At 34.0% G+C, this 16,859-nt stretch overlaps 2 protein-coding genes across 2 annotated transcripts in view; one reads left to right on the forward strand and one right to left on the reverse strand.

Moving 5' to 3' along the window:
• Positions 1-16,859, forward strand: part of LOC124530860 — a 68,605-nt gene that overhangs the window by 14,411 nt on the left and 37,335 nt on the right. The gene's annotated exons all lie outside the window — the stretch shown is intronic.
• On the reverse strand, positions 1,898-9,330 carry LOC124530857 (maltase 1-like). The gene is made up of 9 exons (XM_047105202.1): positions 9,224-9,330; positions 8,429-8,581; positions 7,618-7,797; positions 5,817-5,980; positions 5,033-5,418; positions 4,357-4,558; positions 3,416-3,772; positions 2,765-3,003; positions 1,898-2,186 (listed from the first exon to the last, which is right to left on the reverse strand). The coding sequence occupies exons 1-9, from the start codon at positions 9,285-9,287 to the stop codon at positions 2,111-2,113; spliced, it is 1,821 nt and encodes a 606-aa protein (XP_046961158.1). The 5' UTR covers positions 9,288-9,330; the 3' UTR covers positions 1,898-2,110.

A 16,859-nucleotide genomic window follows, 5' to 3' on the forward strand; every position in this document is an offset into this window, starting at 1 on the left:
TCGATATATTTTAGTTTATTTATCACGAAGTATATATAATGTATATCTTTTCAAATTAAATAAAGAGCATATATATGTACTTTAAACGATTTATGTAGTTAAATTTACTTTTTTAAGTTTTCAAAATGTTTCAAGACATTTAATATATCCTTAAAAAATCCGCGTGTTTGTGGGCTGTTTGATATTTTGATTTTGTTTTGTATTTCATTGCTTAAAATAATAACATCCTTATTAGCAACTAGAATAAGGTATATCATGAGTAGTTGTCGCCCGGGGCTTTGCTTGCGTTTTAGGGTCATGTATTAGGTAAAAAACATTAGCTTTCCTTCAGGTTCAAGTAGAATAGAATAGAATACTGTATATAGAACAGAATACTAAAAAAAATCTTCAAAAGTAAATAGAATATTTAAATTTAAATATACATAATTATAAAACTATACTATACCTGATACATATACTTATAAAATACAGATATGAAAAAAAAATTAAACATAATATAAAAGTCTGTTTCATAATAAATTTCATCAATCTACCATTGGTTCTGACCGTTGATCGCTAGGAAATTAAGAAGCAAATCTTTTTCATTTAAAATCCATAAAGAACAGTTCTATAAAGGCATGTTGTATTGTGTTTGTTTTAAAACCTATTCAACTGTTTAATAGTGTTTCTGGTATCCTGGTAGGTTTATATGAAAATAACAGGGATGTTTTAAAATAGTTAATACTATCCGGTGGCGCGGCCGACCGCAACGGTTGCGTTTGATGTTTTACTCATTCGGTTTGAAAATATGTTTAAAACACGAATGTTAACCAAACGCTAGAGTTGTTCGAATTAAACGCAACACATACGTAAACCTTTTTAGTTAATCAAAGTTATTTTCTATACTAATATTGTGAAAAGGAAAATTGTTTGTGCGTTTTGTATCTTCAGAATAACACGCTTCTAATAATAAAAAAATTAAAGTAAAGTAAAGTAACAGCCTGTAAATTTCCCACTGCTGAGATAAGACCTCCTCTTCCATTAAGGAGAGGGTTTGGAACTTTTTCCACCACGCTGTTCCAATGCGGGTTGGTGGAATCCACATGTGGCAGAATTTCGATGAAATTAGGCACATGCAGGTTTCCTCACGATGTTTTCCTTCACCGCCGAGCACGAGATAAATTATAAACACAAATTATCCATCCAGCCATCTCAGCTTCATTATAACTGGATGTATATATAATATTTATTTTTTATAAATTTGTGCTTGACGCATATTCAGGTGTCCCGTCCTCTTTGGAAAAGATATACCGAATTTCAACAAATTCGGTTCAGCGGTCGTGAAAGAGCGACCAACAGAGAGAAAGGCAGAGTTACTTCATACTTATAATATTAATAATACAGATAAAATAAATCTTTTGTAATTGTCTTTGTCCTTACTAAGAAATTTAATTAACCTTATTATCGGAATTCAGAGCATTCTGAAATAAATAGAAACGTTCAGTCTACTAAATATTATATATACATCCAGTTATAATGAAGCTGAGATGGCTGGATGGATAATTTGTGTTTATAATTTATCTCGTGCTCGGTGGTGAAGGAAAACATCGTGAGGAAACCTGCATGTGGCTAATTTCATAAAAATTCTGCCACATCTGCATTCCACCAACCCGCATTGGAACAGCGTGGACGAATATGTTTCAAACTCTCTCCTTAATGGGAGAGAAGGCCTTAGTCCAGCGGTGGGAAATTTATAAGCTGTTTACTTTACTTTTATAATGAAGCTCTCTTGAGTCGTCCTGACTATGACTGAGAGTTCCGAAACCAGAGAACAACACGCTTCTTTGTATGAATTAATTCAAAATGTAATATACTCGAGGGCTATGTGTTTTAATTTAAAAATAAAACCAAAAGTAAATATAATTACACAATTTTATCTTGACTAATCCTATGACTATGTTACAAATAAATTACAGAACTAATATTTACATCATAAATTACACTGCAACCAATCGAAAGCTTTAAACATATAAAAAAATATCCAGAAGATATACAGTTATCAGTGAATGTTTTGACTCCATATTTATGCTAATAGATTTTGAATAGATTTTGATGAAGCATCCGTTGTCGTTTAGGCAACAGGTTCGGCTTTCAGTACTATGGCTTCTCCTGGTGCCAGGGTCAGCTGTTCACTTTCAATCACGTCCCTGGAATAATATTTCGAGCTGTTAGATTAGAATGTTTTACTATTTATTTAGGCAGTCTTGACTACCTAAATAAATAGACACCTTATTTTATAGACATTCCATACAGTTTAGCAATCTAGATGCTGCCTACCATGGATCTAAGATGTATAGAATACTTGCTGATTTCCAGATAGGATAAATTATTTATATACCATACATATATAATTTATAAACTTCACTTAATATAGTTATTTTGAGGTTCTTATAAAAGCCTACTTAATTACCTATATTCGATTGTTATTCACTTTCTATACCTAATATTCATAGAACATATTTTGCAATAAAATGCTGGAAATAATAATTATTTTATTTATATACCAAAGACCACATATATGGCGATAGAAGTTTGTGCAAGACACGTCTTGTTAGGTACCACTCAAAATCATTTTTTTTATCGTGAAACAACAATATATACTATTATTGGGTCGATGCGTTGGCCAGTTTAGTTATAGGCACAAGGGTCTATGAGCGATGAACTAGGTAACTCGTAAAAAATGACGAATACTTTATCTATCATGAATAATATAGTCTTTCCGTACCCTGTGTTCCTGGTAGAATTTATGCTCGAAATATAAACAGTTGCTGGTAGCTTAAGATGCATGACACTGTTAAGGTTGATGACGTCAGAGCGATCAGCCACATTGAATAGGAGCACTATCGTGTCATAAGTCCTGAGGTACCGAACCAAGTACAAGGAACGGTCTGATAGAGCTCTTATATTGTATTCGCCGTGAGACAAAGCCTTCTCTTTGCGCAGAGCCGTTAGAGCTTGATAAACCTGAAAATGAAATTATATTTGGAAATTTTGGCAATTCATAAATATAAATAAATCTATATTAATATTATAAATGTGAAAGTCTGTCTGTCTGTTTGTATATCTGTCGTTATTTCACGACAAAACCGCTGACCCGAATTTGATGAAATTTCGTATGAAGCAAACTTGAACTTCAAATAAGGACATAAGCTACTTTTTTGCCTAATACATGACAACCCAGTGAAGCTACGGGCGAAATCTTGTATTAAATAAGGAATATTTTTGATATAAGAAAAGATATAAGAAAGCGTTGAGCTAAGCTTGATCAATATACAAATTTACGTTTCGAACAAACGCGCATGACGATGTAAAAGCCTATTTCCAATAGACTGTATTTTGATTTTTCTTATATTCTGATAATCATTAGTGAGTATACCTTAAAGTGACTGCGTGCATCCTCCTTCTGTTTAGCTAAGTTAATTTCTGGGTAATCTTCAGCGACAGGCAGCCATGTTCTATTAGCAGTGGAAAAGCCTGCATTCGTTAAGTTGTTCCAGTGGTACGGCGTCCTCGCAGGGTCTCTTGAATAAAGGAGGTAGGTGTCTTCGTCTCCTCGATTGATAGCCTCCACATCAACGGTATCTTCCCAGCTAACATAGCCATCTTTCATTCCAATCTCTTCGCCCTGATAGGTGACGGCTACACCAGGCAACAGCATATTGAGTGCGTTGAGTCCGTCTACCATATTTTCGCGGAACCGCGTGGGCATCCGATTGTTGTCATGATTACCGAACTGCAATCACAATAGGTAAATCATAATAGGGTGAGTTGAGAGGGCCCGACGGTTAGAACGCGTGCATCTTAACCGATGATTGCGGGTTCAAATTCGGGCAAGCACCACTATACATATATATATGTGCTTAATTTGTGTTTATAATCGTAAGGATACAAACACATCGTGAGGATACGTGCATGTGTCTAATTTCTTCGAAATTCTGCCACATGTGCATTCCACCAACGCGCATTGGAACAGCGTGGTGGAATATGTTCCAAGCCTTCTCCTTAATGGGAGAGCAGGCCTTAGCCCAGCGGTGGGAAATTTTCAGGCTGTTACTTTATTTTACTTTAAGCATACAAAGGGACATAGGGACAGAGAAAGCGACTTTGTTTTATACTATGTAGTGATGTCACCGCTGAAATAGCAACTAACCAATAAATATCACGGCAATGAGTAATAGCCAATTGAATATTTCAATCATATTAAGTAAAATCACTTATTACTCAATATGAAGGATATAGAACTTCGTGTTACGATCAGGCGTTTAGTGAGTGAAGTAGCGTTAAGTGTTTATAGCTGTCACCATGAGGTGCACTTACCACCCAATTTGCCGTTGCTCCCTGTGGCATGTAAGTCAGCCATCGAAGAATAGTGTACACGAAATCTCTAGCAGTGGATCTTGAGGAGAGATCTGTTATGAAATCGAAGTTGAATGGGAAATGCGCTCCGATCGCTCCCTCCTCGTTGCCATAGTACAACATCGTCATGGAAACGTTGGCGTAACCTTCCGAGAAGAGCACTCTGAAATGAATGTTATAACTAATCAAAAAAAGCACCATGCAAATAGATTCTTTGTTCACGGGACATATTTTAAAATTGAATTTTGGATTAAAACATATAACATAGATTACGTTCTAATGTTCTCAATGTGTACGTACCACAGACAATATAAATTAACACATTAATGACGAATAAGATTTTATATGTGTAATTATACGATATTGTTTTTATCTCCTTTTTAATGTAATGGGTATATCTGTTCTAAATCTAATTTGTATTTCGACCTAAATTTTATTCAATACACCAACAAACTAAAGCTATTATTGTATGATTTATTATATAGAACCTTAAACTTTTTCTACTTGTAAAAGTTTTGAAGAAACCTAGTATCACTTTGAGGAGCGTGTCTAAGTTATAAGATCCTTATTAAAACTTTTGTCATTGACTGCTTTATCTTCATAACAAAGTTCTTCATACATAAGGCTCTTAACTTACCGAGTGTCACCGGGGTTATCCTCCAGGTATCGATCGACATACTCCCGCCATTCGTAAACAACATCGTATAACTCAATGAGATCTTTCGTGTACAGGGGAATCGTGTAACCGAGTTGGTGCGGCTCAAATTGTATTAATCCGCTCAGGGGGTCATCTGGGTATCTTCCACCGTGATCAGTTGGATCTGCCTCTATTAAGTATGGAAGTGCGTCAACTCTGAAGCCGTCAACTCCTTTGTCGAGCCAGAATTTCATGATTTTTATCATCTCCTCCCTAACCGCTTCGTTTCTAAAATTGAAGTCTGCTTGTTCGACAGCGAATTGGTGAAGATAGTACTGCTGACGTTCTTCTCTCCATTCCCATGCTGAACCACCAAATTGACTTACCTAGATATCGTTTGAAATTTAAAACAAAAATCTTCAATTTATAAAAGTTAGATGATACGGTCCAAATTATTCGTCTTCAACAATCAATATTTAGTTTGAACTAAGACGTTGTGTAAATCTAAATAGAGTACCATCGATGAAACACCATACTTGGTACTTTAGTACTGGTAATTAGTTCTTGAATTATTGTGTAACATTTAACAATAATTCAAGTGCTAATTACCAGTAACTTCTCTCTTAATGTTGCTTTTGGTCTCGAAGGAAGACGTTTGATAAATTATGAAACACATGTATGTACGCCTATTTGCTGTCAAAATTAATAAAATTATGAGGTTTCGGAGGCGCATTGGAAGGAAGTCATGGTACAATTAATTTATAATGGATGTTAAATATTTTACCCAGTTTGATGGTGGCAGTCTATTAGAAGCATTGTTTGGATCTGGCCGAGCATCTGCCCAAATGAAAAAGTCTTCGTATCCAGGTTCCCTTGCCAAGGATTTCTTGAAGTAGTCCGACTCATTGCTGGCATGATTTGGCACGAAATCCAAAAGTAATTTAATTCCTGTAAACATATAAAAAAATCGATATTTTTAATTTAAAAATAAATCATTTTTTTCCACTCATTATGATACTATAAATACGTAGCGCGAGCATGTTCGTATTCGTAACAGAAGTAACAAGTGAGTTAGTTTACATCAGAAATAATTCAATCAAACGTATAGAAATGAGCTCAAATCGAACTATGTATGCATACGAGCGTGAAGGAAATATACTTCAATAACACTAATCAACAGATGCAGTGCAATTCTGTAAAAAATCACTTCAAATATCATTCGTGAAATCTTGATAACAGACTTATGTCTGTATATTATGTATATTATGTTGATACGCCATTTTGATACGTATATGCTATGAAGTTTATAATTATTACAGTCAATATTGTCTAGCACATGCTAACTTGGTAGGCTAGTGGTCGGAGTAGGTTTCGAGTTTCTTCTTGGGTTTTTCTTTGAAAACTTTTTACTAATATAGAAGTAAATGATCCAGTATATGGATTATATTGTATTCATCGTCAGACAACTTTTACAGATACGTAAAATATTATAAAATAAGTTAATATAATTATATTCATATCTAGTTTTACAAATAAATATTCATACATATTAACACCTATATTAAAAATTAAATAAAAATTAATAAAGCTTTTATCATCTGTAAATCAGTAAACAAAAAACATATAAAGAATTCAACCTGTGCATTTCTTTATACGAAATTTATAAAACAAAAACTTCCAAACCCTGTTTTACCCCTTTAGGTAGAGTTTCGAAATAATGCTTAGCAGAAGTCTACAACCTATAAGAAAATCAAATTTCAAGTATGTAGGTTTTATAGCTTCTGTAATTCCGTGATTAATTAGCAAGTAGCATTTCGCTTTTGTGTAAATAGAAGATATTTATATTATATTATTAAAAACATGTTGCAGATAGGATCAATGCTAGATAGTATAGAACCCCTAGAAAGAAACACGATCGCTGACCACTTACTGGTTTCAATTATCAGTTTATCGCTCCTAATCTTCACATTAAATGATTTATATAGAATTTATCGCGTTATCAGCTTAAAAAAGATAATTATTCGCGTGTACTTAAAGTATAATCAAAATAATTTTTCCGTATTTTTGTGATATGACAATGATAAGTACTAGTATACTGATTTGAATATTGTCATCATTCGTTTAATTGTGTTTTTTTTTTTATCAGATGTTTTGAATAGAACATTAAAATATCATTACGTTTTGTAATAACACATAATTCCTGAGAATACATTTTGAATTTTATTATTAGACTGCTTGGTCGGTAGAGTCGGTAGGTTAGGTACATGTGTCTGTACATAAAAAGGGCCTATTCCTTTAGATTCCACTATTTTGCTCTACTAAAAAATTACAATATAAATGTGACGAAATTTCATCTTTGGAGGTCTTTACAATTTTTTTAACGCAGCGTGCGTTCTTACGAGATATTGAAATTTTGTGTACTTATATTACTATAGATACTTGGGATTATAACTCATAATTCTGGTACACGTGACAAACACTGCCAACTAGCGTAGTAGAGTGGTAGTATCAGCTCCAAACCTTCTTAAAGAGTAGAGCCCAGTATTTGGACATTTATAGGCATCATTACAACTCTTTTGGCTTACCTAATTCATGAGATCGGTTAAGAAGGACTTTGAAGTCATCCATGGTTCCATATTCATAGTGGATATTGTAGAAGTCGCTGATATCGTAACCGAAGTCGACCATCGGCGATGAGAAGATTGGAGACATCCATATCGCGTCCACTCCTGCATCAGCGAAATGCTCCAACTCTTCTGTGATACCTAAAACGATAGAACAATAAAATAATTACAGTAATTATTGAATGTTAGTTAATATTGTTGTAAAGCCTTGAATTCCATGATGGTAATTTTGACAATCTTTAACGAGATCCAAATTTAAATTAAATATTTCATTATGTATATTTGAAACTCATTACGAATGCGTTCGAGTTAATCGACAGTTGTTATAAAAATGCAATTTCATTTTTTTTTATTACGTTTATTTTCTTCTTGGCTTTGTATAAATACAGGAAACGATTACAGCATTACGGTCGCTCACAATTATTTACAACGTTGCTGTACAAAGTCGTTATAATAGTCAGAATATAATAATGGATGACGCTAGTCATAATAGCTTGGTTCAGAATCTAAGGCCAATTCAGCTATCATTAGCGACAGCCACGTTATTTACAATGAGCGAAAATAATATGCCATTGTAATATTTTTGCTTTTGAAGTCCGTATATTCCTGGTGCCGATAGATGGCGCTTATCAAATCATCGAAGTTTCTGAATCGCGCAGGTGAATTTTTTTTACTGAGTGGCAAACGTAACGAGATCCTATAGTTCTATTATTAGTTATATAATATAAATATGCATTTTATCTTCCTTCCTGTTATAAATTTTGATATTTACCTTTCAAATCACCGATACCATCACCATCGCTGTCTTTGAAGGAGCGAGGGTAGATTTGGTAGAGCGTGCAATGTTGCCACCAGTCAATCGGGATTAGTTCTGGTGGTGGTGGCGATGAATCCCTCGTCCACAAGACGATCCATGTGATACCACCTAATTGAATAACATCCTTATAAATTACGAAGACTAAAATTGAGTTGTAAGATTTCACCCGAAAAAACTTACATTGCAAGTTAAATAAAAGCTTGTAAAAAATGCAAGTTAAAACTGCTTGGTGGCAGGGCTTGCAAAAAGCCCGCCTGGGTAGGTACCACCCACTCATCAGATATTCTACCGCTAAACAACAGTACGTACGTATTGTTGTATTCCGGTATGAAGGATGAGTGAGTCAGTGTAACTACAGGCACAGGGCACATAGCATCCTAGTTTCCAAGGTTGATAGCGCATTGACGATGTAAGGAATAGTTAATATTTCTTACAGCGTCATTGTCTATGGGTGATGGTGACCACTTACCATCAGGTGGCCCATATGGCCCGCCAATTTATTCCATAAAAAAACTATACAACAAACGCATCATCTAAATTAACACATGATTAAGTTTTTTATTTTAATAAAATTGAAAAGTAACTTTATTATTTGGCGTGAATACCGTTGATATGTGGGGTGGTAGAAGTGACATACTCGTGTATATGTTAACTTATGTAACTTGGTTTCACCGAAATTCAACCTTGAAATTTGAATCAAATCACGTCCAAGGAAGTTTCACGACTATGAATATTTCGTATTGAATTTACCTGCAATAATTCCGAGACCAACGAGCACAATCACTGTGAGACCGACTGCCTTAAGCGACCCCATCGCGACTGGTCAGTAGCGCGCTTTCCGCTCAAACACACCCGATTACGAAAAGATTATGTTATCTTGAATCATATCCTTGATTGTTCAGTGGCTATTATACGTGCATCTTGACGATTGCGGGTTCAAAGTATTACGTTTTTTGTGCTTTATTTGTTATTTTGTTATCAATTTATAGATCTAGACTTTGAGATTTCCTACAATCTATATCTATATTAATATTATAAATGTGAATGCAACTTTGTGTGTCTGTCTGTATGTAAATCTGTAGTTCTTTCAAGACCAAGCCAATGAACGGAATTTGAGGAAATTTTGATTGAAGCAAACATGAACTTCAACGGGGTTTTGCCTAACAAATGACAACCAACTTCGCAATTGCGAGCGAAGCCGCGGACAACTTCTAGTTTTGAATATAAATTTACACTCCTTTAATCATAGAGTTAACAAAAATTAGGTAAAAATTACTATAACGTCAAAAAACGTAAAATACATTTAGTGTGTGTGTTTTTTAAACGAGGTCAAGGTTTTAATTGCGATGTACAAACTACAAAAATTAAACATGGATAAATAAATTTACACTTTTTTACTTTTCCTAATTTTTTTATTCATATGAGGAAAGTTTAATACGAAATGATTCATCTGTCTGTATAAATCAAATCAAATCAAATCAAATCAAAATAAACTTTATTCAAGTAGGCTTTTATAAGCACTTTTGAATCGTCATTTTACAATTAAGTGAAGCTACCACCGGTTCGGAAAGTAGATTCTACCGAGAAGAACCGGCAAGAAACTCAGTAGTTACTCTTTTTTAACATTTAAAAAATACAGCGTCATGTTAATTAAATACAATTATTTCAATTAATGTATCCTGCTTGGAAGTCAACAGGTATTATATAAATATAAATAATTAACAGTATGCATTTAGCAAAGCTCTACAGTTTATACGGTTTTAATTCCACAGTGCTTGTAACTGGCTTGATTAAGTTCTAATGGAAAACGAATAATACACCCCGGGTGTAGCGGCTTGAGCTGAGATAGTCCAGTGGTTAATACACGTGCATCTTAACCGATGATTGCGGGTTCAAACCCAGGTAAGCACCGCTGAATATTCATGTACTTAATTTGTTCATCTCATCATCTTAATTCATCTCGTTCTCTGCGGCGAAGGAAAACATCGCGAGGAAACCTGCATGTGTCTCATTTCATACAAATTCTGCCACATGTATAATCCATAAAATGGTGGAGGAATATGTTTCAAACCTTCTCCTCAAAGGGAGAGGAGGCCTTAGCCCAGCAGTGGGAAATATACAGGCTTTTGTTGTTGCTGTTATTGTTGCGGCTTTATTTTAAAAGGCTGCAGAATCCGAAGTGTCGGCTTCAAACCTCAGCGGTTCATATGCCAGTTAATCTACCGAAATAAAACTTTATTACAAAAAAAAATAATTGCAGAAAAAGCATATCTCCCCGAACTGATAACTGATTTTCACTAATTAGCTTTCCACTGTCATCATTATGTATCACAATAGATTGATAATTAAGATTACTATTAATAATCTGGTTTTATCAGCTTTTAAACGGAATTACTTTTATTAATATGTTAATTTATAATTGTTTACGTCTAATTATCAATTTTACCAAAATTATAAATGCGTAATTATTAAAAATACGTCAGAACGGCTGAACTGATTTCAATCGAATTTGGCACAGAGATAGTTTTTAGTTGGGAATACACTTAGGTTTTTTTTTTCTAATACATATAACTTATTACCTATTATACGTATTAACAATTAACAATAGCATTTGTGTGATCCCGTTTGGGTAGGTTAGCAATCAGTAATAATTTTAAGTCCACTTGTTAAGTAGTCGTTCTCGTGCTCCAATTTCAAGTGAGTGTACCAGTGTAGTACAGGCACATGGGGAGTGACAATTAAGTTAGTAAGATTGATGGCACCCACGTGATGCAGGGAATAGTTTTATTTCCTATGGCATTCATTTATACATAATATTAGCGTGCGTGTTTCTATAGTCCATAATACCATAATACCATAATATCCATAATATCCATAATCCATAATATAATATTATAAATGCAAAGTGACTCTGTCTGTCTGTCTGTTACGCTTTCACGCCAAATATACTAAACCGATAAAAATAAAATTTGGTACACAAATAGCCTGAGAAAGGACACAAGCTAGTTTTTTTGGAAACAAAGAGTTAGACCTCTTTGTACACCAATCACCAAATAAATATTTGAAGTCAATTTGTAAATATACTAATTTTCTACATGAGAAAAGCCGCAGGTAACAGCTACAACTAAACTGCTTCTGATTTCCAAAAAACAAGCTCTGAGAATACTAGAACCTTCCTATAGAAAAACACAGCGACTTTATTAAGCCGATTCCAAAATTGAACCTTAAGGCTTGCGGTCGCATATTATATGTACATAGAATATTTTAAGACCATTATAATAAAATTTGGACACTACGAAACATGCGACAAAATCCACTAAAGTTTTAGAACAGTCGTTTAGAATGTGGTCTGTGTAATAGTGGTAACATGCCCTAATGAGGACGTTCGTTAGTCCAAGTTACCACTAACAGCAACACCTATCAGATTTCTTGTCTTTACGACTCCTTAAACGACCAATCAAATCACTGCGGAGTAGTTTGTTTCTTATTATTTTTTATATATATCTATAAAATGTCCTGACTGTTCTGACTGAATACATCATCGTTGACCGTAACTGTTAAATTTAGAGTCCTGAAATTTGGTAAGTAGGATCGTTTTATTGAGTAGACCCCCACTAAGGAAGGAATTTAGGAAATTCTACCCCTAAGGGGGGTCAAATAAGGTTTGAAAGATTGTATAGAAGTCCGACATTTTTTAAGTTAAAAATGAAATATACATCAATATAGTATATTAGTATATACAAATAGTTCATAATTTAACTTAAGAGTTAATATAATCAAAGTTTCAAATTAATCTGTGTATGTATTGAACTTCCACGCAAGTTAAACCGGGGGTATTTTTATTTTTACGACCTCCGTGGTCGAGTGGTGTGTACACCGGTTTTGCATGGGTACGCCACTCCGAGGTCCCGGGTTCGATTCCCGGGCGAGTCGATATAGATTATCATTAGTTTTTTTTATGTTGCCTAGAGTGTGGGTGTGGTACCTGATATTTCATAGCAAAAGTGCTTTAGCTACTTACATTGGGATCAGAGTAATGTATGTGATGTTGTCCTTATCAACAAACAATAACAACAGCCTGTAAATTCCCACTGCTGGGCTAAAGGCCTCCTCTCTCTTTTGAGGAGAAGGTATGGAACATATTCCACCGCGCTGTTCCAATGCGGGTTGGTAGAATACACATGTGGCAGAATTTGTATGAAATTTGTCACATGCATGTTTCCTCACGATGTTTTCCTTCACCGCTGAGCACGAGATGAATTATAAAGACAAATTAAGCACATGAATCAGCGGTTCTTGCCTGGGTTTGAACCCGCAATCGTCGGTTAAGATGCACGCGTTCTAACCACTGGGCCATCTCGACTCGTTGTTGTCTCATATTTTTAATAATATTTCATTATTTCTGCTTCTTTATCATAGACTCTACTAAGTTTCGACCTGCGTATTCGTCCACGCCACAGCCCTTGACAACACAAAAACAAATTTCACAATTATCGGTCGAGTTAAAATGAAATTCATTTATTCGCACCAAAAATAAAAGCATTCTTAAATATATGGAATGATATATAATCGTCCAATCGCAAAACTGAGTCGGCTTTTATTATAATCGGAAGTAGCACCGACGTACGCGTATCACGTACGCGGCGGGATCGCGGGTGTTACGCCTAATTTCTTTGTAAATGGGAGGGTCGCACTGCCGGAGGGTCGGAGGAGGCATTATCGAGGTCGGTCAGCGTGCTATCGACAACCCACGGTGATTAATTAACCACGTCGTGATTAATGTATCTCGCGGAAAAAAATACGAACTTAATCAATTTCAGCTTTGCATTTCTCGTGAGTGGTTTACGATGATCTCCCCTAAAAGTGTGTCGAGTATTCGTCAACAAAATTGTTCAGATACGGCTTGAATAGCCATTAACGCTGTAATTCGTAATACGTGTTGCAATTTTGGTTTGACTCAGCAATCGACTTAGTTTGGATTCCAAGTTAAATAATTTTACAATACTGTAAAATATTAAATCAAAAAAGAATACGATTGAAAATAGCAGTCGCTTAAGTCCTTTCTATTTTTGAATAGTTTACACAATAAAAGCACTATACATATTGAAATATCGAACGGTTTTTTTGAAGTGCCTTATGAAGGCTCGAATAATATATTCGGTCAATCACAATTGAACTTAGTGATTGTATTGTGACCGAAATCGATTTAAAATTACTGTCGATTAAATTTTCTATCGTGAGTGTGTCGTATTAGCATTCGTCGTATAGTAACTTTGTATGTCTGTCACTCTTTCACGACCAAACCGCTGAACTGAATTTGATGTAATTTGGTGTGAAGCAAACTTGAACTCCAAGAAAGGTAATAAAAACTAATACCCTTAGAAGAGACCGGCTGCGAGTGACTACTACTGAATAATTATACAATATAATCTAAGTATATAATACAGGGTAGGCAACCTTACATCCAAAGATATATCTATCCTATTCTAACACTCAGTATTCATATATCATTCCATGAAGGCCACCATCAGATGTGGTAATTATTTGTTCCTTTCTGAATATTATATAAGCGGGATGACTGTTCATTATTAACTCACTTCACTGTGATGAGCTCGGCTAATGTGAGTTCTAAACAAAAGTGTACTAATTATTTTGTATGTTTTCTTTTTGATCATGTGAATAATTAGATTTATTAAATTATATTTTAATCTCTTTAGATACTTGAGATGGCTCAGTAAAGCAAATACGCATATATAAATATAATAAAACAAAAAAGTAATTTGATTAATGACGAGGTACTTTTTGGTCTATGTAAAACTGTTGCTTAAAATAAGGTTATTTGTTGTTGTGTGGAATATATAGTTATAATATATATGTTAGGGTGTCAAAAAAATATGTCATTTATTTTAGAAGTAGATATTGTCTCATATATATATTTACTGAAACGAAGAATTAAAATCTTTTGTTAAATGTTAGGAAGGCTTAAAATAATGTACTTTATCGTGTAAATGTAAAAAAGGTGCAATTTGACCGCAACTTATTTATAACCTACTGACATACTCGTAGCGTCGGTACACGATGCGCTAAAATAAGTCGGCGCAAACAGGAAGGTTCGTAGTCGTGGTTCGGCTACGACGTTACGCTACGCCGTAGCGGGTGAACGGCCGGCGGCGTGGTGCAGCGGTCGATACCCTCCTCTCCCCCCACACCCGCTACACCCTCCGCTCTGCCCCGACAGCCCCGTTTGAGGGATCTATTCTTAAAGTATCTTTAAACATTGCTAGTGGTTTGTTTTTGTAAATTCGTTTAGAAGCGATTTTATTTCATATTTTCATAATAAGTGTATATTATGTATAAATGAAATATTATTATAAATATTTTTTTATAATAGAATAATCTTTCGCTTTTAAATTACACATGTTATAAATAGAAAATATAAATTAGATTAAAAATGAATGTGCTTTTTGCTGATAGTCACACTGGCTAACTTAACTTTCAAATCGAAATTCAAATATACTAAGCTTTCCTATATGGTCGTAGAAAGTCTGATGACTAATTCCTATGGACTACAATATCGATTATACGCGCGGGCTGTAAGGGCGGTAAATTTACAATAACTAATTTGATAAAAAAATAATCTTCTATAAATAAAATATCTATACGACTAATATATACACGAAATAAACTCTGTATGCCTAGCTTTTGCTATTTCACGGCTAAAATACTAAGCCGAACTTGATAAAGCTTAGTATGAAACGAGCTTGAATTCCAAGGAAGGAATTATCCATAACACTTAACGGCTAACCCGAAAACACGAGAACTGCCGCGGGCAGAAACTAGTTACTATTAATTACGACGGACACACAGAATAAACATTATTGTTACGATATATTTAAAACAATAAATTTTCATTTCGAAATACAATAATATCAATCACGGAACTGCGAATATTTTATTTAAAATAAAATTAATTTAATTTAAAAATATTCAATGTTTTCAAACAAACATTGAATAAATATTATATATTTATTTAAAATCGTTAAACGAAATAAAACAATCGCACGGCTTTTTCACGTCAGATTTCAGCGCAAACAGCGCTGTAGATGAGCAAAAAGAACTCCGACGTTCGTTGAGATTTAACTAGCACTTTGAATATGGACCGCAGCCTCGCTTGCATGGAAATACATATTTGGTATTTTACAAATGCGGTTCCGGGGTATATTTAAGTTAATTTGGGTTCGTTTCCTTATGAATTGAACATTAATATTAGCAAGAAGGTTCTTTAATGTTGGAAATAGATTAGTAATTTTTAAGTTGTCTTCAATACAATAATCATAATATTTCAAAAAGTTTGTAAAGATTAGCGATTAATAATTAATCTTTGAAATTATATTTGGAAATAAATATAATTTAGAAATTTAAAAATAACGAGAAGGCTCTCTAGTTGGAAATAGATTAGTAATATTTTAGTGACCTTCAAAAATGTAATTCGTTTTTCATATAAGTTGTAAAGACTAGCTATTAATTATTCCTTATAAAGTTAACGTGTCACTTTTATACCTCAGATGGTGTGTATCTCGTGCGTGTCTTTACACTGGCCTTTCAAACTACAACATAACACAAAATACTAATTTGTTATTTTATAATGGCTAATTCGATGAGTGGACATCAACCATATCAAGATAGACTTTACAAAGGCCAAGTAGTAAAGTGTTATTTTCAAAACATTTTTTTAAAATTTTACATATCTTGGAAAGGTTTTAATTAATTATAAATATTTTTTTTAATTATAAATTAGCATTTCGTCCCTACCCTAATCCGGTATACTGGCAACCAACAAACTATCATATTCATGGCATTTAAAAAAAAAATGAAGTTTGAACTTGGAACATAAGGATGGCGTTATTAGTCATTACACAGACAGGTATTCGAATACATAATACAATAATAATGACTGCAATAGTACAGTTTGACGCAATTCACGTAATATGACAAATAGATCGTCTATACGCCACCTGCGCCTTATCCCATATTTCATAATTCTAAAACAAAATCTAATATAAAACGTAGAACGTAACAATTTCGTTTGAAGGCGGAACATTTTCTTTGCGGCATAAATCGCTCTGAATTTTAAAATATCGGATTTGAGCGCTGTACCGGGAGGAATTTTTAAAGCCGAAGTGAATTGTTTTCACAATTTTTATACAGAATAAAGGTACGTTTCCAGATATTTCATTTTAAACAAAATGCCGGTTTTTTTTTTCGAACGTCACTTCATAATTCAATATAAATTCAGACGATAAATATGTGACGAAATGGAATGAAATAAAATCAAATCAAATTCTTTATTCAATGTTGAAGTATTGCAATTATTTGCTGACAAATT

This window comes from Vanessa cardui, chromosome 7 (genome assembly GCF_905220365.1).
Source record: "Vanessa cardui chromosome 7, ilVanCard2.1, whole genome shotgun sequence".
NCBI classification, from domain to species: Eukaryota; Metazoa; Arthropoda; class Insecta; order Lepidoptera; family Nymphalidae; genus Vanessa; species Vanessa cardui.